Genomic DNA, 21,490 nt, shown 5'->3' on the forward strand with positions numbered 1-21,490 from the left:
TGCAGTCTGATAACTTTATTTCAGAAATATTTGCATACAGGAAATTTAATTTTCTAACCAAATAATTTTGTTTGTATAACAATGAATATAGATTAAATCATGTTTGAAGTAAAGCAATAATGACTTTACTATTACATACATTATCCTTAAAGGTAAAATAGGAGCTGGCACTACTCCATCAACACAACACTTCGGAGAGCTTTGCCCTGGTGCATCAGTTCAAATGCATTGTTAATTTCGTTTAGTGGTTTCTTGAAGGTTATAAACTCATCCACCATTATTTTTTTGCTCATGTAATCTTCAACAAGCTTTGGCACACTGTCACGAGACTTCCAACCTAGAAACAGAAATTAAAGACATTATTTCCCTACATGACCTGTGCAGTGCGGTATAGGAAATATTATACTGAAGACAACCTGCATCTCTTAACATAGGATATTTCATCCATTTATCTTATAAAGAGCATATTTAACCTTTTCACTAAACTTTAAAGGTTAGAAAGATATACTAGAAAACTTTATTAGATGTAAAGTAACACAGTATACCTCAATGCCAGACATGGAATGTAAACCTATACCTTTTTCTAACAAAAGTAAATATTGTACCTCTGATAGAAAACTGGAAATTTTGCTGTCAGATACCAAATCGAATAGAAACTGAGAAAAATGTTCATTAAACAAACTAAACTTCAAGATACAATAACATCACCAAAAGTATCTGTAAACTAAAACAACTTAATTTATACTTAACAAAAATATGTCTAACATGCATGACTGCAAACTGCGTGTGGTGATAAATGGTACAAAATCGTCATGTGTACCTGTGACAAGCGGGGTACCACTGGGAAGTGTATTGAGCCCATTGTTGTTTGTTTGCCTCATAAATGATATGCCAGAAGCAATACAAATGTTTGCAGATGATGCCATGTTATTTAGGTAAATTAAGAACCAAACAGACTGCGAAGAGCTGCAGAAAGATCTCTATTAGCTTCAAGAATGGTTGAAGAAATGACTGTAAAGATTCAATGTCAAGAAGTGAAAGAGGATGCACCTGGGTGGCACCAAAAGTAAGGAGGCGTATCACATGTCCCAACAGGACGAAGAGACTGTTTTAATTGAGACCGAATGTTAAAAGGACCCGGGTGTGTATGTCGACAATGAACTTGAGCTCTCAGACCAGTGTTGATTGGTTTAATGTGTGATGCTCGGTTACATGAAGTGATGGGCAAATAAAGTGGATATCTCAAGGTTGTGGTGTGGAGAGGGAACACCATGGCAGAATACATTTGTTACAGTAACTGTAAAGTGAATGAAAGGAGTCCATGTCCATTTGGTCACTCTGCACTACAGCAAGAGAGCAAGCAAAAAAGCTCTATAGAACATTTATGATAATTAATATATTGATTACTTGGCAAGCTTGGGACAGGAAACAATCCAGCTTTGCAAATACAGGGCTGTATTATAAATTTTGGAAGTTGTAAAATAATTAGTACCCTAATGAAAAGCATGACCTCACCTCCAAAGGCTGTTCCTTTCCAAACTCTTCCAGTTACGAGTTGGAATGGCCTGGTGGAGATCTCCTTCCCTGAAGCTGCAACACCAATGATGACACTCTCTCCCCAGCCCTTGTGACAGGCCTCCAAGGCAGCACGCATTACATCCACATTACCAATACACTCAAAAGTGTAATCACACCCACCATCCGTCATGTTCACAAGAACCTCTTGAATGGGACTCTTGTGGTCATTTGGGTTTACAAACTCAGTGCACCCAAATGGCTGGGCTGAAAGAAAAAACACTTGGATGAGCTTGAGTAAAAGTTATCTTAAACCTTACTGCAAGTATTGTAAACCTAACTCTTCAAAATATAACCCAACTGCAGGTCATCCTCTTTGTGGCAATTTCATATGATCAGGATACACACTTGCACCATTCTATTTTACTCCACAATTTTTTCTGCTGCACTAAAATCCACATGTAGTCAACAGCAGAAGTTTGTCTCAACCCACCTGCATGATATGGGGCAGGTGATCTGGTAACACTGTTTGGGAGTCAGAGTTGACATATGCTTCCCTTTAAATGGCTAGTTATTTAAGATTTATAATCAGGTTACCTATGAAAGTATTTTTTGTGTACTGTACAACTTAATTGGCATCAATCTGCACAATGTGGGGAAAACAATGTTATTGAAAAATATATGTTGCTGAAAATGCATTACAGTGAATGTGTCATTTGGCATGAAAAATACTTGTTGGTCATCAGCAGTACGAATAATCATATATGTTTGGCTCCCTAGTAATGAATTGTCCTGCAGCACTGTCGTATTTCTCAATAACATTATATTCCCACATTTTACACACTGATATTAGTTAAGGTACAAACAAGAAATGTATTCATAGACAATCTCCTGATCATGAATCTTAAATAACTAGTCATTTAAAGTATATATCAACTCTTCCCCATACAGTATTACCAGATGAACTCTTATATTGGGTGGGACAAACTTCAGCTGTTCACTGTACATGAGTGCATAAGTGTGCTTTTCATTTTTCCCATGCATCATACAATATGGGTAAACATCTCTCATCTTTCACACAAGAACACACCTGGAGATTCATGTGTGATGGCATTTCTTCTACAGTACCTGCAGATTTAACTTTGTCCTTTTGTCACTAATGATACGACACTTAAACGTGCAGCAACTTTGACTTATTGGTAACGGCAAAAAAAGTTAATGAAATAAAGGACTGATGGTACATTATACAATGAACCGTCAAAGATTTGGACCTGGTAAATCCAGATTTCGGAAGATTCGGACAACATTTGGATGTCCCGGGGGCTAAGAAGCACTCCCAAAACAGAGCAAAGATCATCTGAGGTCAGTGCACGGGACACAGGTGCCCAAGGAGAAAAACAAACAGTTGTCAATTGCTGTTTGTGGGAATATTATTTCATTCACTCTAGTAATGATACAATGTTTCTTATACTGTTATCATAGGTAAATGCATGGTTAGCTTAGGTTATCAGTGGCTGTCACGTTTCCAAATTAGACTACAAGACATGTATTTCTCCCATTATGTATTTCGATCATACACCTGGCAACAGGAGTGAGTGACCACTAGGTAAAGCATCGTCTTCTGTTGTAACTCCTCACTCCCTGCCATATTTCACTGGATTTACGGACAATCGGCTTTTTCGGACAGGTGGTCCCACCTTTTAGTCCGGATGTTCGCGGGTTCACTGTATCTACAAAGTGTTGGTTGTCTGTCGATGCCAAATTAATGATCTTCAGACTGTTCTGCCTATTCAATGCTACCTTCACAAATGTAAATAAAAACATATGTTGCTGATTATTTCTAATAAAATTTTCTCCTGTTTCCACTTGTTTAATGCATATTTTTGTAAATGCTTGTGATATATTCTATTAAGAGTTGTTTAATTATATTATTGAAAATATTTACAATTAAAATATAGGAAATATATTTATGCAGGCAACATGATCATCGGGCAAATATTTTCTATACATTTTCCCTGCACTGTGCTGTTTTGTCAAGCATTTCCCCACAGTCAAGCTTTGTAGTTGGTAAACAAGCCTTCTATGGTGTAGTTTGATATAAGAACTGTACTAGTATTTATAAAAAAAAATTAACAAATAGATTTGAAAAGAGGAGGAAATACTCTGCATGAATGCATTTGGGGATGTTGATGCATTTTTTAGGAAAATTTGTATTTATAAATGGAACTGGATATGCAAATATTAGAAAAAACAGCAAATTCTGACCCAGATTACAAACTTTGTATGAAACATCTACGTGATAATACCATCCAAAATTTCATTGCAGCATCTAAATTTGTTATAATGTTATAGAAAAGACAAAATAATTGTCAGATGTAAATTACTACTGTATACAGTATATGCCCTCAAAAATGACTAGGGCATTAAAATCAATACTCACCAAGCTCAAACTTGTTTGAGTTCAAGTCAATGCCAATTATGCGCTTAGCACCCTGGGCTCTACATCCCATTGCAACAGCCAAGCCAACAGCACCAAGCCCAAAGATGGCACATGTTGAACCAGGCTCTACCTGTAAGAGAGTTCCACACACATAATATAGCATCAATTCACTTTCATTTTATTAACAATCCCAACAACAAATTTTATGGTTTGAAAGTTAAAATACCATTTTCAAGAAGACCTTTACATTACACCTATTTTTAAACTAAAAATTTATTTCAGTGTAATACTTCAACACTGCACCATTCTTCAACAATCTGATCAATTTCCAAGACTACTCTATAGGTACAGTGCCAAGATAAGACTACAGTGGGTCCCCATTATACGTCGTTTCCCACTTCTGTCACTCGGCTATTCAGGAAAGATTTTTTTGATACAAGTCGTTTTTCTCAACTTACATCGCCCGCATCGTCTGCTTGGGTGAGTGAGGGAGCTCGAGGATGGTGATCCCATTGGTCACGTGAATCTTAAAACTTTATTTGTGTAATCCTTCCTCATTTATGGTAAAGGTGGACTTGGTGGTAAAATTGAAAGTATCAAGAAGAAGGAGCAAACGAGTGAACAGGTGCTCCTCTACTTAAGAACATTCAACTTACAAACTTTCAGAGATACAAACATTATCACTGAGGGGGGGTTACCTGTCATAACAGGTGCTTAATGTGGATGAGACTGGATTATTTTGAAGAAAATTCCAGATAGAACAAACATTACCTAAGAGGAGAAGAGTGAGCCAGGTTTTAAGGCTGTATTAAAGTGTATATCCGTAATCTATTCATTTTTTTACAACATGTTTGGTATCTACAAGAGTAAAGTTGGACTTACAAACAAGTTTCAGGAACATAACTCGTTGGTAAATAGAGGAGCACCTGTACAATGCTCGTAATAAAGAAAAGGGTGATAGAAAGGATGTGTAATGGTGAATGCATCCGCTAGGCCACGGTAGGACGCCACCCTCCGGGAGGCTCCACATTGTCTCACTGTTCAGTCCCCAAAACAACTTCTTCCATCAATAGTTCATTAACCGTGTATGTAAGTTCAACCATGTTTTTCACTACAATGGTACAGCAAAGTATATTTTTTTAGCATTATAATATTATTTTATTGTCTAATCATCACTACATATAACATCACAACCAATAACAGAGCTTTTCACAGTCACGTAACTTTTTAGCAATTTTAACCCTATTTTTGGCCCAATTTATTTAAAAAATATTACCAGAGTGAATTTAAGTGTTTTCTTTACCCATTGACCTGCCATCTTACAAAAAAATTCTGACTGACAACTCTTCTATGGGATGGCGTACCTCCAAAAGTACTAATTTTTGCCAGAAATGATTCATGTGAAACTGAAACACTATTAAAAATTTATTTTTGAAAGTAATTTCCATAAATGGCCACTGCAAAATATATACTGTATATATATAGCCACCTCACTAATTTCTTAAAACTTCTAAGTACTAGCATCTTTATCTCATAGGTTCAAGTTAGGAAAAAATGTAATTAACCATACTTTATATACCAATTACCTTGAACTTGAAACATATTTCCCTAGTGCATGAATGTAACTGGTAGCTAGAACATGCAAATATATTCCTGTAAAGTACTGTACTGTGTTTACCTTAGCAGTGTTGACAGCTGCACCATAACCTGTGCTCAATCCACAGCCAAGCAGACAAACGCTTTCAAGAGGAGCAGAGTCATTGACCTGTTGGTAAGGAGAAATAGTAGACTGGCTTCATTTGTGCCCGAGTTCAGGCCAAGTGACTATGAATTACACCTGGCAAAGCCTACTGTGCTCAGCCCCAAGAAATACCTCAGCAAGGCTTGATCAAACTAATACACAAATCAGTTTGAATATACTTCCCAGCCACATTGCAAGAACTGGATAAAACGATTACCATTTAAACCAGAAGGTTAAGTCCTGGACACTATGTAAGCTAAGCAATAAATCTGATCATTATTTGTTTGTCAGTGGAATCTTCATGGGTTTATCCACTTAGTTCCAGCTACATCATAACAGCTGACACAAATCTTTAGCTCATTTACCATTTGCTTTGAATGGTTCCTGTATTCAGTTCTCCCCTCTAAGAGTGTTGCAGAGACTACCACCACAGGTTTGGCCTTGTATAACTTATCATTAGCTTGGAGGAACACAAAACTAACAGACTTAAACATTCTGAGCATAATCTAACTACTGGTGCTTGAACTTACATAAGAGCTACTTGCAAAGTAAAGATACTTTAACAATATTATACAAATTTCTTCAAATTTTGGACTTGACACAGTAATGTTTTGGAACTTTGAATGCAATGGTGTAATTTAGTTTCTCCACCAAAAACAAATATATAATAATAAAATTTCACCTTGGCAACTGATATCTCAGATACAACAGTATACTGAGAGAAAGTGGAGCATCCCATGAAGTGGTAGATTTGCTTGCCCTTACAAATAAACCGTGAGGTCCCATCTGGCATAACACCTTTGCCTTGTGTTGCTCTGATCTTGCCACATAAGTTCGTCTTGGGCGACAAGCAGAACTTGCATTCACGGCATTGAGGGATATAGAGAGGAATAACATGGTCACCTGAAAAAAAAAAATTATTTATATATACTGTATATATATATATATATTCATTATCAAAATTGCCTACCATGTTTACATGGAATGTCATCCAATCAATCAGGTGCTCATGACATTTTACCACATAGCCAAGTTGAAAAATTATCATAAATATTTTACATTCATACATGCTTACATTTTTAAAAAGGTGCCTTACCAAGCCAATCCACACAACTATAAGGCATTTTAAACCTACTTTACATTTCCTCCATAAGCTCTATGACCACCATTTTGGGACCTTTTAAATTTTGGTAGCCCTATTATGAACCAATGGTGCTGTACTATGAGAGAACTTTACATCTGTTGATGTTGTTTCTCACACCCCATTGACCTTACCTCTCACACCCCACTGACCTTACCTTCTTTGACTGAAGTAACTCCCTCCCCAACACTCTCTACAATGCCACCTCCTTCATGTCCCAAGATAACTGGAAATATCCCCTCTGGGTCATGACCATCAAGTGTGTAAGCATCAGTATGACAGACTCCTGTTGCCAGTACCTGTATAAAAAGGAAAACAAATCATAAATATTCTGAAACATTATTAAACTCACTAAACATTATGAAAGCAATAGAAAAGGGAGATTACAAAAAGATCTTTAAACAATTAATAGAGTAAAAAAAATATATAAAATAAATCGATCCATCGGTGTACAAATTTATGAATAGTTCAACTACAAACTTAATGAACGTGAAAGACAGCCGTGAAAAATGATATTTCAAAGCCCATGACTTCATTTGACAACCATCACAAACTGAAATTGTAACAAAATACAGTACAGTACATTTCAAAATTAATTTTTAGGCAGTTTCGGCCCTTGGCACACACTTTTTACACACCCTGACTCAACATCCGCGCCAACTTTTAATCACGTCGAATTGGCACTGACACCAGCGCAGTACAATAAACTCTTGATAACTCGGCATTCGATATCTTGGAATTTCATATAACTCGGCACAGATATGGTCTCGGAATTTATTATAAAATAACTCGGGAAAGGCCAAGTTATATAAAATTATCTGGGAAAATCTTTGCATATTTGGCCAAGTGGGTAACACTCGAAGCGTTTCACTCCACGCTTGGTCAGTCTGGTGTTTGTTATTGTTGTGGTTAGGTGGAAATATTCGTCCATTGTGACACATTGTATCAATGAAGAAAGAGCCCAATACTTTTTGGGGAGTGCTGTATACACACCTGAATGACAATGACGAAAAACCATTCTAGTACTACAGGTTTATACAGTAACGTACCTTGATGCGGACTTCTCCAGCTTTTGGAGGAGAAACTTCTACATCTTCTAAGGTCAATGGTTTTTCCTTCTCCCAAGCAACAGCTGCTTTACATGTGATGACCTGCAAAATTGAAATAAAGTTAATAGTGGGCCTAGGGGGCAAAAAAATAAGAGTAAAAAGAAATTAAAAATAGAAAAGAAAAAGAGTATATTAATCTACACCACGGTGCAGTAAAGCACTACTTTATGACATCTTTTTGGATATATCTATCCTGAATGTTTATTTTGATGCACAAAATGCAAAATTGGTGTTGGAACAAGTAAAAATTGGAAAGTACAATATAATTATGAGAATGATATTTGAATAGTCAACAGAGACCAGTCTACTTCTATGGTACAGTAAATAAACAAACCAATTTTCCTATTTTTCTGATTTTTGCACCAAGAAGTTACAGCAGCTTATCAAAAAGATTTCAGAAAATTCTTTAAGGCTAAATGTCAGGTGATCGATTGCCAATAAGGCTAACAAGCTCATCAGTGGTGAAGAGGATAAGTAAAGTATTATTAACCTGGCAGAGATCTTCTGTAATTTTACCCAGAGGCATTTTATAATTTTTGGACATTCACATACTTAACCTTGTTTCTTCACCAGATTAGCATTCTATACATTCAAAGGAACATCTAACAGATCTCATCTAATAAATTGTACAATAAGGGGACATCCTTGACCTACAAAATAAACTCATTTGGCTGTCTAATCAATTTCTCTTAAGTGAAAACAAACTTTACTCTTAACTGAAACCATTTTATACTAATTTTTTAATCACAGGTTAATAAAAGGACGGGTTATTTGACTCTTTATCTGGATGAATGGCAACTGGTTATTTAACCAGGATCTAAAATAAAACAAAGTATTTTTGGCCACAGAAAATTCTACATATTTTATTGATAATTTCAAACTATTAGAAAAAATGTAGAAACAATACTGCACATGCAAAATCAAGGATACAAGGACGATAAAATCAGATCAAATTCTTTATCCATTTAAGAAAACTTACAACTCGATGTTTAATTTATGATACATTCCCGGATAAAAGTTCTCGATACAATCCAGTTGGAGGGTGAAGTGTCCGCCCTCACCCTTACTGGACGGCGGGTCCGCTGTCCGGACATTGCTCCACCCCTCCCCCAACACACAGACAAGCACCCAAGCAGTTCAACAATCGAGCTCTGATACTTCCATTTCTCAATAATGACTGGGAAAGTATGTAACCGTTTTGTTTATTAAAATTCACCCAATCGAGTTTTACATTACTTGACATATTAGATTACGTCATTATTAGATAATCATGAAATAATGGAGCATGTGTGTCTTGGTGGCTGGGGTTCACAACAATAATACCAGAATCCTCCAAGCTGTATTGTCCCTCAGAATGGTAGCCAGAAAACTAAGCATGAATGTGAAGAATAATATGGTTCATAAAACTAAGCATGAATGTGAGGAATAATATGGTTCATAAGATAATGCTTTATCACCCTCCGTGATAATGGCCTTATCATAGGGTCTACCGCACGCAAATAACCTTGACTCGATCCCTACAATGGAGAAGATGATGGGTATATTGCCGACATATGAGCGACACCATTAATATGAATGCGTGTCACAACATCATTGATTAGGGTTGGATGAAAAAAATAAGGTAAAAGCAGCATGAGCATATTTTATTAATACTGTACTGTACTGTAGTAATAATCATATATGTAAACATAAACATTGCCTAGCTAATTTTATATACAGTACAGTAAGATCTTGTATTTTGCGACTATTATACTGGAAAAATTGCGCCAAATTCAAATTCGCCAAATGCACATACATAAACTAATGGGATCAGTAACAGTATAGACTGGCCACTCTACATCAACCTCTGATTTTCCCCATTTATAACCTCCAAATGATACAAATTCTGCCTTTATTAACCTGATTTCCAGAAACTAGTTTTTAGGCCTTCAAGTAATTTAATCACACGCTGCTTATCCTGCATCGAGTACTTGGCAAACTTAACTCCCTTATGATAGTCCCGTTTCTCCTTTTTCTTATTTGGCCCCTTAGATGAGTCCGTCCCACCCCCACCAGCAGGACCCCCAGTAGAGGTAGAGGCCATTATCTTGACTCAACAGGTGGTAGCACCACCCAAAAAAGCACACAATAGCAGCCCGGGTGGTCGCTAGGATGGAGCAGGCTACAGCGCGATAGTTGCGCTCTTGTAAACCTCTTTTACGTTCACCACTGGCAATTCGATCACCACAACGATTCTTGGAAAACAGCGAAAATCACTGACTAATCGACAGAAACCGCGTGATTCAACTGATCACGTGATGTAAACAGAGAGCGCTGGTGTAAGCCATAACAGTATTTGGTCGTCACTGCGAAACATTATTTTTATTTATTCTTTTCATACAGTATTAATGGATAACAGCTAAATTGGCCAAAAAAAAAACGTAATTTACAGTTCCTCTCAAAAAACGCTTCACAAACAAGACACGAATCCATTGAACATGTGATGTCGAACGTGAAATGTAAACATTGCATAACTCCTCTTAAAACAGTGAGGATGGAATCACGCTACAGCCAACATTCATATGCAAAACTTTGCATTTTACAAACAGAGTTCCCCTATTCACCAATCGCGTTACAACCAATTCGTGTTGACAAAACACGCATTGTAGCAGAAATGACTAACTGGTATGAGGGCTGTGACGTCATTCAGGATGGCACCCAGCATTCAGCTTGCTGGATCTCACGAAACTCTCGATATGATAGGCCAAATATAAGACATGGTACCTAAATTCCTTAGCTGAGGGACAGACCCGTCATAGTAAACAGAAAGTACTTAAACAGAAAGTACTTAGCCAATCAGAGGGCCAACTAATTACCCAAATGTAGCAGCAATGAAGTCAAATAATGGTCCTACATGAATAAATCGGATTGCCAACCACTTCTCTACTAGTATTTGGTGTCACAGTCACAAAAAATTGGAAAACTTAATTTAAACTGAGTTAATAGATCGCGTGCTTGTACCAAGTGAGCGAGTAATTACTCAAATGAACCCAAATGTAGCCGCAATGAAGTCAAATGATGGTCCTACAAGTGTAAATCGGGCTGTGAATCACTTCTTGATTATTATTTGGTGTCATAAAGTCACAAAAAATTGGTAAACTTAATTTAATCTGAGTTGTGATAGGTTAGGTTAGGTAAGGTACATGCACTCGATCTATTAACTCAGATTAAATTAAGTTTACCAATTTTTTGTGACTTTATGACACCAAATAATAATCAAGAAGTGATTCACAGCCCGATTTACACTTGTAGGACCATCATTTGACTTCATTGTGGCTACATTTGGGGAATTAGTCGGACCCGAACTTAACCGGTCACAGCAAATATCTACAATAAAAACTATAAAGTTTACTTTATTCATGTTTTCGGTGTTTAGTAGGTGATGGTGTTTCCGGTGCTCAGATGAGGAGGGATCCATAAACTCGAGAGATTTTTAATATTTTTACAGTTTAGGAAACGTTATGTAAGGTTTTCAAAGGTTTGTTTGGTGTTCTTTTTAGTATTGTTCAAATTATTAAAATCCACTGATAAATAAAAGAAAAAACCTGCAGCCATAGATAGAAGTATTCCCAAGTCAAGTTTAATGTGGTTATACTGAACAGTAATTTGTTAAGGTGTATCCTTACAGTGCAGTACTGGGTGTGTCAAGACATAAGGCACCCTACAGGCCATCATATACAGTCCCAGCTGTATTACAACCTATTGTCTTAATAACAGCGTTAATTACAATCATCTCCAATAAGTTCTACACTAGATATTTTAGTGTTAAATAGCCCAAACGACTAAGGAGCCTATCAGTGGTGTAAAGTATATATAAATCACACATCATCATCCTGGCCTTGACAAATACAGGCGCCGGCCGGTTTCATGTATCACCATATTTATACCTTTTAATGCACGTGATTCTTAGATTTTGTCTTTCCTGAATATCCCTGGGATTTACATTTATATCACACAAATAAAATATCAGTTAATATTTTATTTATAAAGGCCACAATTAGAGTTTACTAACCTGACCCTTGGTAGACATGACTCACGCCTGACAACAACTAACGCCTCTGCGAGATGACTGGTGACCACGGTGGCTGGTGCGGTGTGTTGCTTCCCGTCTTTTTTATTATAGTCTTTGACGGGAACTTGTGGAGAGCTAAATTAGCGAATAATAATAATAATAATAATAATGATGATGATGATGATGGTAATAATAATAATAATAATGATGATGATGATGATGATGATGGTAATAATAATAATAATAATACAAATAACGATAATAATATTAGTATTTATAATAATAATAATAATAACGATAATAATAATAAAAATAATAATATTTCTTTCTCATTTCTAATTTATAATAAAGACTTTCTAGATATTTTAAGTATTTTAGTTGAGTTGGCCACGGTGACTACCAAGAGTTACCAGGTGAAGGTAAAGACAATCCCCTGTTGTTCTCTGTGCCAAGACGTACAGTATGTTGTCCCTTTTGTGATTATTTTGTCAATATTAAACTAGAAAGGATCTATAACAAATGAAAATAAGCTTAGTGAGAACTGTAAACTGCCCAGTACTTGCCAACAGGGTAGAGATTAGGTCTGGTAAAATTTTTGTTTCAGTCATAATTCAACGTAATCCAACTTGATGTAACCTAACCTAACCTAACCTAACCTAACCACACAACCCAGGAACTATATCTAACTGAGAGGGCTTCGACCGGTAAATTTGCTTTTAATTGCCATACTCCACTAGACAACAAAATTATGTCTTTCTGATGGTTTTTTATGAGTTTTGAACGATTATGACCCTTCATCTCCGTCGGAAATCACTCGTTTCTGAGATATCGCCCCGGTCCGACTAATTACCCAAATGTAGCCGCAATAAAGTCAAATAATGATCCTACATGAATAAATCGGACTGCCAATCACTTCTCGATTATTATTTGGTGTCAAAGTCACAAAAAATTGGTAAGCTTAATTTCATCTGAGTTAGGTTAGGTTAGGTTAGGTTAGGTACATGCACTCGATCTATTAACTCAGATTAAATTAAGTTTACCAATTTTATTTGACTTCGTGACACCAAATACCAGTCCAGAAGTGATTGGCAGTCCGATTTATTCTTGTAGGACCATTATTTGACTTTATTGCGACTACATTTGGGTAATTAGTTGGACCCATATCGCCCCCCTCTACCCCTCCCAAAAATGGGGGATTCCTGACGATAATGAAGGTCATAATCTCTGTGCTAACACAGAGAGTTCCATCTCTCATAATTTTTAATGTTGTGGGACTAGTGTATTGTATTACTAACCTTGTTATATGCTTAAAGACCTTTGTTGTTGAAATGCAGTACAGTACTGTAATAACATAATAAAAACAACAAGGTGCTTATTTTTCTCCTATACAGAGACACTTCAAGAAAAGATGGATCTTGGGCATGAGCAATCCTCAATGGAAGAATACAGCTATGTTGTTGTGGGCGGAGGCATAGCAGGTGTTACCTGTGCTGAACACGTAAGTTATGGATCCACTTGTAAGGTTCTGCCTTTAATAATAATTTTTCACTTAGAGGCTGCATAGGACAGACTCAGGAAAATGCAGGAATAATATGATTAGGTCTCTTATATTGATTGATATGTACAAATACAGACACAAATTGAAGCAATAAAAACAATACAGTACGTACTGTAAAATATGGAAAACACAATACCGTACAGGCAAACCTTGAGATACAATGCTATTACGTTCCTGAAAAACCCATGGGTTCAATGGGATGCATTCCCAACCAGTCCCCAAACACACATGTATCACCGACAAACAAATCCTACAATACTACTATTAGTACAAATCAATTTAATAACACTTACATGTCCCTTTCGAGGCTAAGGGGACTCTTGTAGGTGGAGTGAAGATGTCACTCAGACTCCCACACAACCTCTGTGGAGTCCAGAGAGGCTGGAGCCAGAGTGGGAGTCGGAGTCCAAGAAGAGGATTCTACAGTGGGGGCTGGAGGTGTAGGCTTTGGCTTGGTTTTAAAGAGGATGAAGTTCCTGGCTGGGACTGGAGAGGTGTCAGAAGTCGAGGGTTGTGACTCAGACTGTGGCAGGGGGTTGGAGAAGGAGTTAATTGTTGTCTGGCACACCTCAATATTTTTAATACATTTCTTTCTGATTGTATTATCTATTTGTATGTGTTTTGTGTGTGTGTGTGTGTGTCTACACATACACACACATATATACAATACAGGAGGTAAAAGAAATAATTGTACTAAGGGCAAACATAAAGGGAATATACATTTCTTTGTACACAAGTAAAAATGTAAGCTCTCCCCCCCCCCCCCGCAGTCATTAAATGTTATTCGCGGATTTGGGGATTCGCGGCCATTTTGAAAACCTAACCTCTGCGAATTTGAAGGGCATGCTGTATTTACAACACATAGTTTGTACTAGACATAAAATTTCCAACCAATGGATATCGATGGCTATCACTAAAGCGATTTGTTTTGATCCTATATAGGGAGATAGTCTTAATTTATAACCATAGTTAAATTGGAATATCACATCTCAGGATATAGTATTTCGAGGTTTACCTGTAATGTACTTTTGTGTCTGGCAGTGCTCTCTAGCTTACATCATCAGGTACCATGCACTGCATGATAGTAGGCAGCTACCAAACAGGGAGGTACTTCCACCTGGGAAGATATTACAAGCATAATGTATTGTCTAATGGTAGACCCTACTGCCATATGGTATCACGAAAATTGTGACCAAGTTCCAGGTTGCTGATCTGACTTTCTGCCTCATTTACACACAATTGCAGGCTCTCAATTGTTTCTCTTACTATCGACAACACAACATACATACAGGTACATTGTTTCTCGCTCTTGATTTTTTTTTCATTTTTGCATTTCTTTATGGTTCTTTATTACTACAGTATTATTATTATCATTATCATTATTAATATTATTACATTATCGCCCCCCAGGCCCCGATGTGGGTCAGTGACCTGTGCCCGGGTGGGCTAATCCTCGAAAAAAAATAAAATTAGGGGTTCGGGATTAACGGTTATCCCGAAAGTCGGTTAATTGAGGTTTTACTGTATAACATATGATCAAAAGTGACCATTGACGGAGCAGCGATGGCAGGCATGGTGACGATCGAGAGCAATGGAGGAGATGGTGATAGAAAGTGACGAGCAGCTAGGTGGCGATAGAAAGGAAATTGTCAATTGGAAGTGACAATTGGAAGAGTGGGAGAAAAAGAGACAGTGGTGATTGGTAGTGACAGTGGACAGAGCGGTAATGGAAAGGACAGTGGCGATTGAAGGTAATGGTTAGACGGAAGGGACAGGAAAATAGGAAGTAGTGACCTGTGTGGATGGATTGGTGAAGAGAACAGAGTTGAAGATTTGAATGTGAAGGACTCTTATCATGCCATGTACACCCACTAAAAAATTATTCGGCACCCGTGTCATAATGCATCACGTCGTAAGGGTGCCGAATAATTTTTTATTGGGTGTACATATATTCTTGTTATTGTTTTGTTGAAAATTTAATTATTAATTGAAAACACAATTACAAACGTAAGCGTTGCTCCTGTTATCAAACTACCAATACATAAGGCAACCCTACACATAATCACATCTCTGACACATGAGTCACTTGGTTATTGGTTTGATCATAAAATGGGCTTTATGAACAATCCTTCATGTCTCACTTAGTACAGTACAGTACTGTATGTCATCAATAAACAGAACACGAGATGCCTGAATGTGATTATTATTTGAATATAAAGCTGGACATCAGCAGAAATCATGAATATAAACCTCTGGCTATCAACATAAGTTTTTATTAGGAGAGACATACTGTATACAGTATACTGTACCAGGGTGAATAAACATCCCTAGGTGTTTAGCCCTTAGAATTCTTTGAGGCAAGTCTCATGGTAGAGGATAATTCTCATCACCATTATTTTAAGTTACTGTTGAGTGTGAGTATCTTTATTGTTTGCTGAAAATTAAATGAGAACAGTATTTCTCCATTGTTGGTTCCTTACAGTTGTACATCCTGCATCCTGAGGCTGAAATTCTGGTCATTACTGCCACACCCCTTATAAAGGCCGTGACAAATGTCTTACCTCTGACTAAGACCTTGGACTCATTTGATGTGGAGGAGAGACCAGCAGAGGAACTAAAGAATAATTGCCCAAATGTGACAGTTGCCAAAGATACTGTTGCTCACCTTGATGCTGACAAACAGGTGAGACAAGTATGAAATAAGACTACTGAGCTTAAGAATACTGGACAGTACTGATAATATGTAAACTGGAATCAAACTGAAAATTATCTTTGTTTCAGTGACTGAATAAATTCAATTCAATAGATTCTACTCTAGTTATTACCCGTACTGGTAGTTACTTTGTTGAAGTAGAATATGTGAAACAAAACACATAGTACCATATCCTAAATTTATTTTAGATTTTTATTTGCTAAAATGCTAATTAACATTTATAGTAACACTAGAAATTATAACAATAACTTTATTTGTATTTTGTTTAAATATAAAGTCTTGTGCTGTACTGTAGTGTGTTAATACATAGTACAGTACAATATAGCATTGGCACAAGTTTGTGATTTAGTACAGTACTGTACTTGTATATATACTTGTTGTAGATCATGATTAGTTACATCGCTTCTTACAGGTTATCTACACATCTGGTGGTAGATCTTTTGCATATAAAAAGTTATGTGTGTGCACAGGAGCCAGCCCAAAGTTGATAGACAACAGTCCACATGTTGTCTGGATACGTGATACTGAGTCGGCATGTCAGTTTCAGTCACGTATTCAGAAGGCCAAGAGAATTCTCATTGTAGGGAATGGTGGTATTGCCACAGAAATGGTTTTTGAAGTTACAGGTAATTTTATAATCTTTGCCTTTTTGTACTGTAATACTGTTTGTTAATAGAATTAGATGTCTATTTTACTTCTTATCCATACTCTGAAACTACAGTACGTACAGTACTTGTACAATACAGTAAAACCTCGCTAAGGCGAACTAATTTGGGGGAAGGGGTGTCCGGGATAAGAGGTTGTCCGCCTTAGAGTCCAAGATCAAAGTTTTTCCAAAAAGACTTATGACCACCCAGACCTACGACCGCCTCAGTAGTACCCAAATTTTGTCAAATTACGTATTTTCGAGTCCCAACGTCAGTGATTGCACTGTGCGCTTTTAAAGTGAATTACAAATTTTCGTTTGTAATTCACTTTAAAATGGCTGGCAAGCTTAAAAGTGAGAGTTTTGTGGTGCTGAGAAGAAAAAGAGACACCCATTTTAGATTTTCTATGTATTATTTCAGCATTTTCTACTTACAATCATTTCGACTTACAGCCTGGATTTGGGTCCCTAACCCCGTCCTAAGTCGGGGAGGAGCTGTATCCAATTTTTTTTATGAAAGAAATACATGTTTTTAATATAAATTAATTTTAAAAAGTAATGTACATAAATTACTGTACACTTACTTTTAGTTCACTGATAAGGTCTTAGGCTTAACCTTCTCATCATCCTTATGGATATCAAACATTTTCTTTGGGCCATGGTTATTGTTTAATTTTTTAATAATGATGAAAAAATATGTTTGCTACATCAGCCTGCAGTGAATGTACTAAATGTATAAAAATGATAAATAATGACATAAAAAACACCCAAAATACAGTACGGTATTTTACGGTAGGGAGTATTTAGGAAAAAACTTATTTTCCTCCTGTAGCCATAGTTTTCTTAAAATAGTATACAGTACCAGGAAATGTGAGGAATAAATAAAAATGATAAAAAAATAGTGTATCGCCATATCAGTAAATAAAAGCCAACTGGAAGTTCAACACAGCCACCATTTGCAAATTACTCCCTGTTTCACCATAGTAACGAACATCAGCTGGCACTCCAATCCCTTAGCGACGCCCCTCCCCCCTCTATACTCTGCGACCGTCTTCCCCTCCCAGACTCAGCCGGCTAACTTGTGTGCAAAGAAATGTATACCCTGTATATTCCCTTTATTTGTTTACCCTTAGGACAATTATTTCTTTTACTTTTTTCACAATATGTATGTAAGATGGTGTGTGCAGGTAACTGAGTAAAGATAAATGAAGAAAGTTACGTATATCTACCTGAAAATACGAATTGAAAAACAACCATAGCACCATAGCTTGGCCCAGTAGCCTGGTGCTAACAGTGACAATGTTTAACCTGGCTACAATGCCATGGTTAATTGTTAATAAACACTATTATATCAGTAAACACTAATAATAACAGTAAATACAGTGAAATATGGCAGGGAGGGAGGAGAGATACAACTGCAGACTACGTTTTAACTAGAGGTCACTCACTCGCTCCCGGGCTCCCATTGCCAGGCGTACAATCAAAATACAAATGAGAGAAATACATGTCTAGTAGTCAAATTTGAAAACGGTGATGAGCACAGCGATAAACAAATTACAGTATATAAACCATGCATTTACCTATGATAACATAGTAAGAAACATTGTATCATTACTAGAGTGAAATAATATTCCCCCCCCAAAACAAAAATTGATAACTCTCGGGCACCTGTGTCCCACGTGCTGACGCCTTGGTCCCTTGAAATTTTGCAGATACAGTGGTCCCTCGGTTAACGAGCACAATTCGTTCTAGAAGGTTGCTCGTTAACCGAAAAATTTGTTAACCGAAACCATTGTTTCAATGGGTTTTTGGGTAATTGGTTCCAGCTCACCGAAAATTGCCTAAAGTCAACAAAAAAGGTAGTAAAGTACACTTACTTTGAGGTGTGTATGTAGAAGGCTCATGGATGATGATGATGATGATGATAATGGGGGTGGAGGAGAAGGGAGCAGAGAAGGCATTGGGGTGGAAGAGAAGTCACCCCATGGCACCATTTCACCCATAAAATTTTAGTTCGCTTGGTGTAAGTCAAGATTATTTTCTTTAAATCAACACTGCACTGCATTATATATTGTCAATATGTAAAATAAATTTCAAAATGACCAAAAATTTGACTGGAAACACAGAAAAAAAGCGTTTATGTTGAAGAGAGTCTGAAGCAAGATGTTACCTGAACTGAAAAGACACAGAGACTAACGCCTGTATGGTGTGTTGACAGGCTGTTTGGCGCGCTAAAAACTAGTTTCCCTGTACTTAAATTATGTTAAATAATTGTTAAAATGACTAAAAATTTTAATATAAAACTTTTAAAATTATTGAATAGTACAAACTTCTTGATATTTACTAAAATAGTAAGGAATTTAAGCCCTAGAACCGATTACTGTATTGGTGGACTAATACTACAGCTGGTGGGCAGCCAAATGCGGGCGAAAACATGTTGGGAAAAATTTGTAAGAATTTGTTAATCGAGGGAATGCTCGTTAACCGAAGTTAAGAATCTTATGGAAGGTAATTCGTTAACCGAAATTTCGTTAACCGAGGGATCACTGTATGTCATCGGAGGAAATTTTTTTTTGTTTTTTCAATTTTTTAATGACAGTATTAAAATTGTGAATTATTTTTAGGAAAATAATTATGTCCGGCTTAAGCGATGTCCGCCTTGACGAGGTTTTACTGTTTATCAAAATTTAGTTTAGCGTGTTTAGTTTGTAAAGTTGAATTCTGTGACTAAAACAAGTGAAATAAATTGCTTTGTGTGATGAGTGCATGGCTCCTAGCTGGAACATTTCATTCACTTCTGTGGTAGAGGATATGGTGATCACAATCTTCTTTGATCATAGTTGATATTAGCAAGAGATAGTTACTAAAAGACAAAAAAATGCACTACAGCACAACACTACGCTCACACACTTGACAAAGCACCACCTAAACCTCATCCTATAATGTAATTACTATCCCCACAGACACATACATAACATCAGTGCAAACTTTTAAACTAAACAGCATGTTGAACACCCCCACCAGATATCCACATTTCAGAAATTGTCTTCCCCAAAGAAATGAGAGTATTGTACATCCCACAAAAGTATGTTGTGGACACCATCCATCTATCAATTAGTATTGACATGATATCCAGCTGACCCTAAATCCACTCTGTCTTTATTATAGAAACACACCGCAACTCATCTACTTACAACAAATCAAACAATTATGTACTACAGACATTTCTTCAGCTTAATTTCCATAAATGATCTCTGGGAGTGACTGGTGATAGTTGTTTGATATCTGAGGCTCATTGATTTTATATGCATGTACAGCACAGGCTACAACAGCAGCAGCAATTAGTAGTTGAGAAGCAACCAAATGTTTTAATTACTGATATGCACGAAAATTGTTAGCTTTGTGAAGTACATTAGCACAGACAAGTCAACTCACAAATTACTGTATCTTTAAAATGATTACAGGTTTGCAAATTTTATGGGTCATCAAAGATAAGTTCATGACCGCAAACTTTATTGATGCTGGAGCTGCCGAATTTCTTCGACCAGAGTTAGATAAGGAGAAGAGTGAAAACACTTTCCCACTGAAGAGAAGAAAGTACACGGTGGATAAGATGGAGGTTGGTAATTAATTTTTATTTTTCACCAAAACCACATAGTGATAATGTTAACAGAACTGAACCTGATTATAGCATGTAGGGTGAATTAATATGAAGCATTGTAAATCAATGTGGAGGTTGTGACAGTACAGTACAGGGGGTCCCCCAAGTTAGCAGATTTTTATTTCGCGGTCCTCTATTGTTCGTGGATGACACCCTGGATGTACCCAAGAATATCTGTGGTTAGTTTTAAAGTTGCCGGCATTTTTGCAGCCGGGACAGGGAGCCATTTTTTCTAGATACAGTAATTTCCTTTACTTGTATTGTAAATATGTGTGTGTGTGTGTGTGTGTGTGTGTGTGTGTGTGTGTGTGTGTGTGTGTGTGTAGACACACACACACAAAACACATACAGTACAAATAGATAATAATTGGAAAATCCTCTTACAAATAATCAGAAAAAAATATTAAAAAAGTGAAGGTCTACCCTCAAGTCCGTGCTTTATTACTTTATTAATTTTGCACAGACTTGAGGGTAAACTGTCACATTTTTAATGAATTTGTTTCTGATTATTTGTGAGAGTATTTTCCCATTATTATTTATTTTTATGTGTTTTGTGTGTGTGTGTGTGTACACATACACGCATACAAGTACGTATACAGTATAGTCTCGATTTACGCGGATTTCCTTTACGCGTTTGGTCATTTACACGGCACCTGGCCAGACCGGCAATTATTCCATCATTTACGCGGGAAGCGGCGCTGTCAGGGTGCGCACTAGGTCGCCCAGTCAACAAAATATTAAGGAGTTCTTCACCCGCCACTCACCACAGCCAGCCCAAGTCAGTGATAGTGAGGATATGGACTTTGAGGGGTTTGAGAAAGAGGCCCTGGATAGTGATACAGGTGATACAAGTGATACAGGTGAGGGCCAATAATCTGCCCTCTGCCTCGGAACCAACCCCCCATCCCCGTGTGC

At 37.0% G+C, this 21,490-nt stretch overlaps 2 protein-coding genes across 5 annotated transcripts in view; one reads left to right on the top strand and one right to left on the bottom strand.

The window, feature by feature from the left end:
* On the bottom strand, positions 1-12,145 carry LOC121857888 (alcohol dehydrogenase class-3-like). Its single transcript, XM_042354127.1, has 8 exons — positions 11,998-12,145; positions 7,887-7,988; positions 6,995-7,136; positions 6,379-6,599; positions 5,634-5,720; positions 3,956-4,085; positions 1,516-1,782; positions 1-337 (listed from the first exon to the last, which is right to left on the bottom strand). The coding sequence occupies exons 1-8, from the start codon at positions 12,013-12,015 to the stop codon at positions 171-173; spliced, it is 1,134 nt and encodes a 377-aa protein (XP_042210061.1). The 5' UTR covers positions 12,016-12,145; the 3' UTR covers positions 1-170.
* LOC121857887 (pyridine nucleotide-disulfide oxidoreductase domain-containing protein 1-like) overlaps positions 9,056-21,490 on the top strand; it is a 21,439-nt gene continuing 9,004 nt past the window's right edge. The window contains exons 1-5 of one of the 4 annotated variants that reach the window (XM_042354126.1): positions 9,056-9,131; positions 13,389-13,495; positions 16,038-16,238; positions 16,681-16,894; positions 20,379-20,533. In XM_042354126.1, the coding sequence (XP_042210060.1) occupies positions 13,406-13,495; positions 16,038-16,238; positions 16,681-16,894; positions 20,379-20,533 (660 nt within the window). In that variant the 5' untranslated portion in view covers positions 9,056-9,131; positions 13,389-13,405. Of the gene's footprint in view, positions 9,132-12,343; positions 12,458-13,388; positions 13,496-16,037; positions 16,239-16,680; positions 16,895-20,378; positions 20,534-21,490 lie in introns of those variants that run through there. The other 3 variants (XM_042354123.1, XM_042354124.1, XM_042354125.1) reach the window with 3 other exon arrangements.

The sequence above is a fragment of the Homarus americanus genome, unplaced genomic scaffold, assembly GCF_018991925.1.
Source record: "Homarus americanus isolate GMGI-L3 unplaced genomic scaffold, GMGI_Hamer_2.0 scaffold6354, whole genome shotgun sequence".
Lineage (NCBI taxonomy): Eukaryota > Metazoa > Arthropoda > Malacostraca > Decapoda > Nephropidae > Homarus > Homarus americanus.

What these genes read in the sequence shown, in the direction of transcription:
- LOC121857888 (XM_042354127.1), bottom strand. An exon ending in CTGAGATATCAGTTGCCAAG is followed by an intron (nt 5,721 to 6,378) that starts GTGAAATTTTAT and finishes CCTTACCAACAG; the next exon opens with GTCAATGACTCTGCTCCTCT. An exon ending in GAAAGGAACAGCCTTTGGAG is followed by an intron (nt 338 to 1,515) that starts GTGAGGTCATGC and finishes TTCTGTTTCTAG; the next exon opens with GTTGGAAGTCTCGTGACAGT.